The sequence below is a fragment of the Chelmon rostratus genome, chromosome 13 (assembly GCF_017976325.1).
Source record: "Chelmon rostratus isolate fCheRos1 chromosome 13, fCheRos1.pri, whole genome shotgun sequence".
Lineage (NCBI taxonomy): Eukaryota > Metazoa > Chordata > Actinopteri > Chaetodontiformes > Chaetodontidae > Chelmon > Chelmon rostratus.
Window position 1 is genome coordinate 47,634 of NC_055670.1, and position 12,645 is coordinate 60,278.

General features: G+C 37.2%; 1 protein-coding gene across 1 annotated transcript in view; it reads left to right on the forward strand.

Moving 5' to 3' along the window:
• Positions 1 to 1,202: 1,202 nt before the first annotated feature.
• The window catches only part of itgb2 (integrin, beta 2), a 36,816-nt gene continuing 25,373 nt past the window's right edge, over positions 1,203 to 12,645 (forward strand). Inside the window, exons 1-3 of the mRNA XM_041950240.1 lie at positions 1,203 to 1,289; positions 8,279 to 8,330; positions 11,331 to 11,428. Coding sequence (XP_041806174.1) covers positions 1,281 to 1,289; positions 8,279 to 8,330; positions 11,331 to 11,428 — 159 coding nt within the window. The 5' untranslated portion in view covers positions 1,203 to 1,280. The remainder of the gene's footprint in view (positions 1,290 to 8,278; positions 8,331 to 11,330; positions 11,429 to 12,645) is intronic.

Below are 12,645 nucleotides of genomic sequence, written 5' to 3' on the forward strand. Positions count from 1 at the left end.
CAAACTTCACGTGTCGGAAACTTTGACGTTATGATTACAAGCCTTCACGTGGCCACGTTATGTTTCCAGACATATAAACCAAACACATCGGCCTCTCGTCACTTGTTCTGCGTGTTATCTGAGTGAAATAATGTGTTTCATGGCTTGTAGTTTTGCCTTCACTGACAGCTCTGAAATGTGTCTCATTGAACAGGGACAGAAGACACAGCGAGGCTGATGACGTTCAGGTCAGAAAATGACCAACTGTTCACCGGAGAGAGGCGTCCAGCCAAGAATCACGTAAATAATTCTCATGTGCATTCATAAAAGCGCTACGTACTTTTTTTTCTAGTGCTGGTGACTCATTTCTAATAATGGAAATATGTAAGTGAATGTGTCTAAACGGAGTATTAAGGGCGGGGGGAGGTAGGGGTGTGAATATAACGGTAAATGCAGCAGATCCAGCTGTGTCGCGTCATCAGAAACAGACGTCGCTTGACGTGACGCTTCAGAGGAAAGGATGTCTCAGTTCTCTTCAAACATATTTCCGCGTTTCTTCTCTCCTCGCGAAAAGACGCTAGTGAGGGAAACGTGGTTGCAGTTTAAGAGAATTGGGATGTACCCGATGTTATGTCTGCTAAAGGGAGAGATTTAATGAAATTATGCAGCAGATTGGAGGGCTACTGTCCAGCGCAGTCTGTTCTTGAGATGATAGCAGGCAGAACATTTCTCTTTCTTGCACAATTTCAAAATGTCAGCTGGTCTTGTGAGCCTTTTCCTCTTTAGCTAGATATTGCCTGGAAATGCAAAGGAACAATATTTTATGATATATTACATATCATAAAGCAAGATAACATAGTTACATATGGCTAAATATAAAGTTCTATCTATCTAATATCTTATTAATATAAGATAGTACGTACATAATAACAATACCATCTATCTCATAATAAGAAGAATATATTACTCTTTTAGACTTTGAGCTGGTAAAACTTTAATGGTTTCAAATATTAAGTCAAGTCTTTAGTGATTGGTAAAAGTCAAGTCAAGTCAGGCACAGGTCAAGTCTAAAATCCTTATTTTAGTAACTGAAGTTACTCTGATACAAGTATAGTGCCTCTGCTGGCAGTGTAATGTGCAATTTATTTTTAACATCATGATGAGTGGCCTACCATGTGATACAACCCCTGTTCTCTCAAACACACTTCTAAGTTGTTTGAAGGTTCCTATCATGTGGGTGGAGTCTCTCCACCCACATAACATTCGACACAAACTGTAAACCAGACGAGAGCTGCATCTTCATGTTACTGGTAAGTTTGCTTTTATTATTGCATTAAAAGTTTGCTTTAGTAAAAAGATCTTTTAACTTACAACCTTCTTCACTTTTTATATTTTATATTTTTAATCATCTAATAATATGTTTCAAATGAACTCTCATGACGGACACAATAACATTTTTTTACATGAAGCATATTTTATTTCACAGTGTCATATAAAATCAGAAAAGTCAGACTACAAAAATATGAAAAAATGTCTACATAGCCACACCACCGGTTTGTGACAGTCTGGAAATTCATATTAAGCCAAATGCGGAAGACAAGCTTCTTGTTTTCAGAGAGGAAGTTAACAGAAGAATTGTATTTCAATTTAATTTTTAAATGTTTGATTACATTATTTGAATTTCATTTTCAAATACATTTCTAAACATTTTCAGTTGAAATGTTTTATTCGCAAGAACAAGTAATTTCTTCTATTTCATATCATATTAACAAATGAGCTGCTTATGCAAGCAGAAATATTTATGGTGGTCTTTGAGTAGTTTCTCATATATGCTCAAGATAATAAATGTTGAAATTGTCATAACATGACATGTTGACTATATACAACTATAAACATGTGAGCTGACATATTTATAATCACCTATTTTTATTTGAGGGTGACCAAATATGTTGCAGTTTATTAATTGTCCGAATGTAAGTTCCTCCTGGTTTGAACAGACCTAACAAACACCACATGCAAATTCAAATAAAGAATTAGCACTTCTTTGCTCTGTGCTCCTCTGAGGTTAACAGCAATAAAGAATCACTTCACTTTTTACTTCAGTGATTAAGTTGAAAGGATGTATATTTGCATCTTTGCTAACCTTGCAATTTCTTCTATATTAAGATTAATATAGTCTTCACTGAGTAGAATATACAATACATGATGGTGTATTAAGCTGATTTTAATTAGCACAGGTAAGAGAAGTAATTCGTAAAATCAGCTAGTTTAGTGCTTTTCTTACTGTATTCAATGCCTTTTTTCTGTGTTATTATGTTGTTATGGTATGATTTATCTGCACAGTTTCACTGAGTAAGGAATGCTGACATGTAGAATACTTATTTTCTCCACCGTAAGTTTCTGAAAACCACACCCAGAAAAACAGAACTAAAATGATGATGTAACTTTTAACTCTGTGTATACTGTATATAAGCTTATTGGATGGTTTTAATGTCTAATAACAACATAGTTATTAAATTAAGTTTATATACAACTAATTTGCACAGTCATAATTGCTGCCTGGCTTATGATCAGAGTCAATGCTTCGTTGAGTGAATGAAATACTGCATGTTATGTAGTGCAGTGGAGTCACTGGGGGTGGTCAGGGTGGATGGTGGAAGTGCAAAGTACAGGACTTGGTTAAGTTTAGGGAAAGATTGCAACTTTGCTAAATCTTATGTGCATCGAATACATAAATACATACTGCACACATGACAAGTGAAATACTTGTGAAATAAGGTCTGCAATTTCCCAGCTTGGGATAAATAAAGTATATCTATCTATCTATCTATCTATCTATCTATCTATCTATCTATCTATCTATCTATCTATCTATCTAATACACAAAACAAAAACATATTAAAAATCTCAATATATGCAATTAAAAAAATATATCGTAGACCTCATCAACATTTGCGGAAGATGATGAAAGAGAAGCCCAGCCATTGAAATCTAACTCTAAGGATTTCTGGATGCAACAAACCAAACCATTGCCATATTGATAAAGAAGTCAGGCAACAATTGGCCTTTCTCCGTCAAACTCTGAGCAATGCTGTTGTAATGCTATAGCTACAGTGTGCACCTATCAAATGTTAGATGCATAAGCACTCTTGTACATGATTTTTGTAATGTTTATCTCCATGTTAAAGATTTCGGTGGAACAGAAATGATTTGCATATCCATGAATGTGCTGCACAATTTAACTTGTGTTTGACCCAATGGGCTGTGTATGTCAGTGATCAGAGCCTCCTATGCACGTAGAGGGAATTTATGTTTTGTACATCTAAAATTTTGAGTTCCATTTCAATGTCTTTTAAGTGAGTTTAGCATTATAGTTATATAATATATAGAGTGTGTCTTGCAAACAAAATATATATGTCCTATTTATGTCCCCTAATCTATTTTGGTCATTGCTAACCATGTTGGCATAACATGTTGTCTGTCATTGCTGAATGTACTCATTCCATTCTTGTCATTGCTGGCCTTATCCTTTGATTGCTGCCATAATTTTGTTTTTGTTTTATTTTGTTTTGTTTTATTGTTCTATTGTTTTTCTGGTAAATGGTCATACCCTGACACTTAAGATCAATAGGCCATCATGGAAGTTAGGATGGTTGTGGTACATTATTTAGAAATCTAACTTTTGCTTTTTATGAGAAAGAATGTACATTTTGAACTTTGTTTAAAGTTACATTCTTTCATTGTAAGGTGTATTTTAATTCAGCTCAGCACTACAGCTACATTTTATGTACAAATGGTGTCTTACAAACAAACTATATTCGTATTGTTCCCTTAAGATTCAGCATTGTTATGGGTATGATTCCCCCATGTGTGTTGTACGAAAAGTGCATAGTATACATGACTAGGCGCAGTAACTGGAATAAATCTAAACTTTACATAGACTGTTTCATATGTATGCTGATTCAAATGCGATCATTCTTAGGTGATAGTTAGCTCTGTTGTACTGGGGTACATTTTGTACAATAAGGGTTTAAGTACAATATCCACAATAATCAACGATCTGCTACCCCTGTCCACCTAAAATCAAATTTGAAAATGTGTAACTGGGGCTAGTGTTGTATACTCAGTGAAGTCAAATTGTAATTTTAACCAAAAGAAGCAGCAGCAGTATAATTAACAATGACACAGTTATTTATACATATGAGATAGATGCATTCTGCTTTCTTATGAGTGCTGTTTGAGCCTGACTCACAAAGAGGAAATGTACTGATGACAAAACACTTCACTATTCCCTTTAGCCTTTTATGGTCAACAGCGTTGACACAGAGTGCAATGCAAGCCTCTGTGTACAGGAAACCTTGTATTCATATTCAGTGTTACATTTGAGAGTGGGTGGATGTTTCACACATATCATTCTCACATTTATTTACCATGATTGCACGACGCTTAAAGGACTTTTGATATTTTAACATGAAAGGTTTTTGGGAACAAAAACCAAATTACTAAGTTTTTGCTTTTTGATTAAACCCTTGTATCTAGACGAGTGTTGTCAAATGGTCAATGTGCACCCATTTTTACAATGAGTTTACAACTCATAACCATCATCTAAATTTTATTTTTGATGGTTAGCATTTTAGTATATCTGAATATGGACAGACCTAAAAGTGGCCACAGTGACTGACCTTGGAGACGTGGAGAGGTTGGAAGGTGGGAAACCAGTGAGCAATAATGTCTTGGTTTTTGCACTACAAAAAACACTAAACACTAAAATGCTCCATTAAAGATATGAAAGGGCATCTAACACAACTGCTGTTTTATGAATCTAGTCCTTATGTTTGCTGGTATGCCAGCACTTATTTTTTTATTTCATTGTCTTCTGTATATACTGTACATTTTCTGATGCAGGACATGCACTCTTCCCATAAAAGATTATTCCTTCTCATGATTAAGCATATTAGCTTATTAGCACTTCACTTTCTGCCTATCCTGATTGAGGTAGTTTCACTACAACCACCATCTGTCCCAGACCTAAACCAAGTGGTAGTTGCCTAAACTTAACAATAAAAGTGATAGAAGTAACCAGATGAGAAAACACACCTCAAAACCAATGACAATTGGCCTAGTTTGTTGTTTAGGTATGAGGACTTGTCATTGTGTTAGTTAGAATGCCAGTCCTCCAAAATAAACAACAAAACACCTCATTGATCAGGACCTTTCAGCAGGACAGCATCATTTTTCAGTGACTTCAAAAACCTTATGATCATTTATCATATGGCCTTTGTCTGATCTGAGGTTGCTGTGGTTAAGGTCTAGTAAGTATTAGTTAGAAATATGGCAATTTGGGTTGAAATAGCTGTTTGGTTAAGGTTAGGAAACCTTAATTATTATGGTTAAAAGTAAGATAACAATTATTGTTTACAGTAATGTAAAACAAACTGCTGTCTCCCCTCTCCCACGCTAAAGTCCAGTGTTTTGTTAACCCATACATGCACTGCAACTTCTTCCCTGTGTCAATTTTGAGGCTCTAAAACAACGTCATGCTACTTCTGCTTTTCTCCTGAGAGAAACAATTGACGTTGTCACTTTTTCTTGGGCGGAAATGCCCAAGAATACCAGACTGGTCAATCTGGAAACTAAGTTTCTGCATAACTGAACCCTGGTTTCTGCAGTGGTAGGCCACATGGACATTACCACTCAGAGGTGGCTGTCTTAGAGGCAGGGGCAAAAGAAAATAACAGATACAGTTGTATGTGGTTGGGCATGAGCACACAGAAAGTCTTGATGAATTTATGGTGAAACAGTTGCAAACCCTGGTGGATTAAAATACTTTCATTGTATGACTCAGACTTAAAGTATAACTATTACACCTCTGTAATAAAACACAGAGGAAACCAATAACTAACCATTTAGAGCATAGGTCATCAACAGGCTGCTTTTTACCCATCACTGGGGAAACACACATACATGCAAACATGCATCATGCAGTGAAACACAGGAGCAGTGGGCTGCAATCAAGCGCCCGGGGAGCATATTGGGGGGGGGAGGGGGGTTAAGTGCCTTGCTCAAGGCAATCTTCCGACCACAAGCCGCTTCTCCAACCTCTAGTCCACAGCTGCCCCCCAGAATGTTATGATTTAAAACCTCACGGGGCGCCTCTATTTTAACCAGGGCAGCTTTTGTAGTCTTTACGGTAGCAGATGAGGAAACGCACAGACCAGTTGCATGTCAGGTAAGCCATCCCACGTGATACAACTCAGCCAATCAAGTCTGTGCATTCTCGGCGGTAAACATTGTGACGATATAATGTAGACAGATGAGAGAGCTACAGGGAAGTTACACATAAAAAGACGGTAGAAAGAAAAAGGAAGATAGCGATACAGGTAGAGAAAACAGAGAAGCAAAGGGGTGAGGTGGAGAAAAGAAGAGAGTAATAAGGAACAAATGGCATTCTCCAAAAAAAGAAAAGTGGACAGCGAAAATATAACATTGAAGCCGGAATGGACAGACTCATTTCTTCCTGCTGGGAGCACTAAACCAATGTGTCTCATATGTTCAGAAAGTAAAAGTATCAATGTGAAACACCATTATGAGACAAAACATAAAAGTTTGAACAAACATATCCATTCAAATCTGAAGAGAGATCACAGAAAATAAGTGGTCTCAGAGCCCAATATGACCAGTACACCAGGATCCTGAGCCACACATTCACTGCCGAGCAACATGCTCATGAGTGTTCCCACAGAGTTGCTTGGATTTTGGGTCAACACAAAAAGCCATTTACTGATGGAGGGGTTGTCAAAGAATGCATGAGTGCAGTGGCTGAAACACTACTCAAGGGAAAGCAAAAACAAGAGCTTTGTGATAGTACACAGACCAGACCAGTACAAGAGGAGAAGACATCTACCTGGCCTTTAAGGACATCTTAACAAAGAGAGGAATAGAGCCAAAGCAAAAAGGAGAAGGCAACACAATTTTCTCTCTTTTTAGAAAATGAGAAACATGGATGGATGGATAATGTGGGCTTTTTGGTTGATATCACTTCAGATCTGAATGAAATGAATTTGAGGCTACAGGGCAAGGACAATTCAATTTGTGAACTGATGGCAGCTGTCTGCTCTTTTCAGAGATTGTGCACACTTCCCAGCAGTGCAGGAAAAGATTCAGGGACAGAGAGATGTGTCTACTTTTGTTGACTTTATTGATCAGCTTATTGTAAACTTCAGCAACCATTTTGACAACTTCAGCTATGGACAGCAGCTCACCATGATCATTCAGATGTCATTTCTCATCACAGATGTCAGGTGGTTCTCAACTTTAAATGGGTAAATACTGGGTTGGTCTCCAAGCAGAAGTGGCCCTGAAAGGGCCGTTTGTAAGAGCTAACCCTTCCACTTTCTGGCTCCAAATTGTCTCTAAAACAGCTTTCCCAGGTCTGAGGAAAGGAGTCCTGTACATCTTGACCATGTTTGGCTCCACTTTCAACTGTGAGGCAGCTTTCTCCACAACAATCAAAATCAAAACTAAATGTCACAGATGAACACCTCCACATGTGTATAAAAATGGCCCTGACTTCATTCAAGCCCAGCTTTAAAATCCTGTCAGGGCAAGCTAGAGCTCAATTCTCTCACTGAGCAAAAAAGTGGAAGAGTGGGATAAAAGAGGGGAAAAAAGTGATACTCTAAAACTGTTCAGTTGTTAAAATGTGTTGAGATTTATTATCTGTAAAATTGGTTGAGACTGTTGAGTCAAGATGTGAAACAGAAAAAGGGAAATTCAAGCTTTTGCTCCCTTTCTTTTATTTTTCTGAAGTTAAGCACTTTATTTGAACATGCACAATTTTCACATTTTATTTATTTTCCCTTATTCTGAAATGCAGCCCTACTTTTATTCAGTTAATGAGAGAACATTTTACATATCTGCAGTCATATGTTTATGTTACGTGACAATAAATAAAGTCAAAAAGTTTTTGAATCGTACCAAATTCATTTGATTTGACAGTCAGGTATTGATTACATGCAGATGTTGATACAACTACTAGGCTACTTAAATATATATCATACTAAATAGTTAGACATTATGATCTTCCGGATCTTTACTTCTACTACTAATTTTTAAAGTACGAGCATCAGTCCCTTAAAGATAATATATATATATAAAATGACATAAGATACTTTACTGATCCCGCTGAGGGGAAGTGTGAGTACACATGCTCATGATTTTAATTATTTTCTTTTAAAACTTTTTTTTTAAAAGTATCTGTCCAAACTATCTAAAAATTATGTCTGTTTTTTGTCATCAGGACATGGATCAGTGTTTGCTGTTTGTTCTGCTCTTGATGATGGGAAGAAATGGTGAGTTTTAGTAAAAGTTAAAATAAAATTATTTATTTTCAAATCTTAAAGCCATAGTAACAAACATATGGAAGACAAATAGAGATATCGATATATATCTTTATAATAAGAGGCACACTATTTCTACCAAGGATATGTCATACCATTTTGTTATTCAAGGAGCTGAAATAGAATTACAAGCCAAAATAAAACAGTCAGACCAGGACCACTTCCTTGGGAGGGCTTCCCTGGAGGTGGCTCCAGGACCACGATCAAGCAGGTACTGGCTGGTTTCATGCTAGCTGTCAAGTTCTAGTTCGGACATGTGCAATTTCCCCACTTGAAATTTGTAAAACTGGATTTCACTCAATGATCAGGCAGTTTTCCTTTTTCTTTTTCCTTTTATTTTGGAATTTCAGGTTGTTCCATGTGAAATTTACATTAATGTAGGTATTTGGTCAGTTAGTTAGGTGAAAAACCTTTAAGATAGAAAAGAAACACACATAATATTGCAAATGAATGAAAAAACTACTAAATAAACACCCATTGGAAAATACTGCAAACCACACAAACATCACCTCATTAATTTACCCACTTCAAAATCTCACACTTTGCACCAACAAAGCCAAAACTCAATGCTACACAGTTCAATTCATAAACATTGCATTTCTAATCATAATCAATAAACATATCCGCATAAGAAATACTAAATCCACACTGCCCCTTTAAACCAGCTCTCTCAGCAACACAGACATCATTAGCTTAGCAAATATGTATAAACCAACAATAGACAACAGACAATAAACAAACCACATTGCACTCAGACGCTAAGAAGTCAGCTATAAGAAAGCCAGCATATTACCAGCTGCCACTCTGTACTTTGTAGTCACATCAACACACTGCAAATCATTGTTAAGAACTCTGCAAATTGTTCTTAGCAGGGTGGCTCTCACTTCCAGATTATCCAGACCGTCTAACCTGTGATGCCCGGGGCATTTAAAAGACGCCCCGGGCAGGAAATTAAGTCAGCTTGTGTCTTTTTACTTACTTGATATGCTCATTTATCATTTATTTACACACATCGACATATTTTCTCACTGCTAAAACTCTTAAATTTTCTCTCAAATAGAAAAATCTATAAACTCTCCAGTTGACTTGACACTAGCTGACTTGTCAGTTCGCTGGAGGATAGCCGTCTTGAGCTGTCTGGCTAAAAAGCAAGGTCCAGCAGAAAAGGCAACAGGGAGCTGAATAACAGAGGCCTCACTTTTTGAGGGCGATGTCTTGATAGCTTGCAGAGCCCCCTAGAAAGGAGATTCCTGGGAATCCTCAGAAGTGGAATCAGACAGTGACGTGGATCTCCTGCTGCCCTGTCAAGGACCTGATTCTGACTGGATCAGGTTTAAATTATGATTCTCTGCCTAATTCTTATATCTTAACTGTATCACTTTATTCTTAAAGTGATACTTTTTCAGGAGAAGTCAGCTTTTCTTCAGAAAATGCAGAGTCTGGAAGAAGCGTCCAGAAGAGTTGAGTCCAAGGAGCTTTATTCTCTTTACAGATCACAAATCCTGAGAAAACTCTGCTGAACAATACCAAAAATCATCACTTTTTATACTACGATCGGGCATGGCTATGGCTATGGTTATGGTTAGGCACTATCAGTATACATTTTTACTCTTGATTTTATTGGTGTTTTGTCATCTGGGATTTTCCACTGGGATTCCCCTGGCACCAGTATCTATTGGAATCTTAGGGACTTTCCAGACTTCTGGTTTGTACTGGTACTAGCAAGTTATCTCGCTTCTGGCGTCTTTATTGGTGTCCAGCCAACTCTTAAGTCATTTCTTAAGAGTGGGAGATAAGAATAATAAGAAATAAGAACAATAATGATGCAAATAAGAACAATAGGAAGAACAAGAACAATAAAGGTGCAAATAAGAACAAACAGAGCAAAAAATTACAACTGTAAAAGTTTAAAGTGTCTTTTGCCCAGCAGTAGTGGATTTGGATTAATTTGTTGTGTTTGAGTATGTTTTGAGAGTGTACCTAGTGTACCTAGTATGTATGTTACAAGGGGAGGCCATACGAGAGAGCTCCTCTCAGATGCTTCTGCTGTCAGGAATATAGACATGTTGCAGCATTATGTAGAGGAATCACAAGATGGGAGAAATATGGGAAGGATTTCTGCAATCTGGAGGAGTGCAATGCAGAGCAAGCAAAATGCACTGTGAGGGAAATCACCATACAGCATCAGCGAACTGTTGAAAATGTCAGGCCGGGACTCAAAGGAGGACTCAGATGCAGAGGTTTCAAACACAGGTTTATTTAAACGCAACCCAGAGACCTCTTCGCTGAGTGTAAAGCAAAGGCTATGAAATTAACCTAGGGTTAATTTATCAAGAGATGACTTGCGTACTATACAAATCAATGAAAAGAACAATATAACAAAAACCTCACCACGGTGTGTCAGAAAATGAGAATGATCAGAGCAATATTTTGTTATACACTGAAACTACTAAGAGAATGAAGATAAATCCTTAAATAGTGGCAGCACAAAAGGAACCAATAAAGGAAGGAGCTGATGAGAATATCTGCATGGACAAGAAATGGAAGTTGGAAAAGATTAAGATGGTACTGGATGCTGTCCGGAGACTCTTCAAATGAATTATACTAAGGGGAGGTTTTGCCCCAACTCAATGCCGTGAATGTGATTACGATGCGATACTTTTGGTGGACACTATAAATGGTTGTTACTGTGAAGCTGTCACAATCCAGTAGGTGGCAGCAGTGTCAACTGCCATGAAAGCATCCTGTTTGCAAGGATAGCACCTAGATACAAGCTATTGAAACGCCCACCCCTACGAAAGACATTAATTAATTCATGTACGAGATAGACATAAACATGATGAATATGAATTATGTGTGTTCACAGCACGTTGTTTAAATTGAAGAACATGCTGTGATTTAAAGTTTCTTTTAATGACTGTGTCCAATATAGTTTGTGTTTTTCCTCTGCAGGATTGTGTCAACAGGGGCAAGTTTGCTCGAAGTCTGTGATCAACTCGTGCGGGGACTGTATCAGATCTGGGCCATACTGTGTGTGGTGCAAACAGCTGGTGAGAAAGTTTATGTAACACATTTAAACTGGCCCTGCTAAACATGTCAGAGAGGAGCATCTCTCTCAGTGAAGTAAAACATCAGTGTTCTTAGCTGTGCTGCCCAGTAGTACCAGAGTGGATTAGGACATTTGAGTCCCCCTCTGTCACAAGGTAAGAACAATAGTGAGAGTCGTGTCCGAAGACGTCTATTATTTCATAAAAATCTGACAAATAAGAACAACTTTCAGGTCTTTGCATTTTGTACATGAAAGTTGTTCTTATTTTGCATGCCCTTGTGTTTCCACCCTTTTTTAGGCAGTATATTCATTTTAAGGACTCTTTTTTTCCCTCAATTAGTTATATTGGTATGGGTATTCAGCTGTCTAGTGATTTTGAGATTTCTTGAATTAATGGTTTAATAATTACTGGCTACAATATATTTAAGACGTGGGACAATTTGAATGGCCAGTTATGTACTACGATTTTAAATTGAGCAGCAATATTAGGAGGGCTTTTACTTTCTAATAGATTTAGAAACATTGATGATTTTGATCCGTTTAATTTATATCCTGAGAATTTTCCAAATAAGTTAATAAGTTCTAATAATTCAGGAATGGTTTTTCCATCTTTTTAAGAAAGATTACTACATCATCTGCACCGTCTGCCAGACGGTGTTCCTGTTGTCCAATTAATATACAGGTTATGTTTTGGTGTGTTCTTTGCCAGGCTGGGACTCGATAGAGGACTCAGATGCAGAGATTTCACAGCACACAAGTTTATTATCACGAAACCCAGACCTCTTAGATGAGTGACAACCAAACAGGCTATGAAATTAATCTGTGATTCCTTTATCTAGGGAAGTGAGTAGCAGAATATACTCACTAAATAAAGCAACGAAATAAAGATAACAAAAAAACGCTGCTAATGGAGGATAAGGAAAAATTACTAAAGGCTATCAAACACAAAACACTCCAAAAGGGAGGAAATCAGACTGGAGAACTAGCTAACTTAAATTCACTCAGAACAAACAAAAGAGGATCTACAACAGATTAAAGAATAATGGCTTTGAAACAAAAAACACTCTAATCGAGGACTATGACACAACAACGAGCAAAATACAGAACAAGAAGGCAAAAACTAAACTATGAAACTTACAAACAAAAAATCACTCTCAAAGAGGAAAAAGGCTTACGTGGTTGAATGCTGTGGCTACGGACAATGACAGGTTCAGGTGA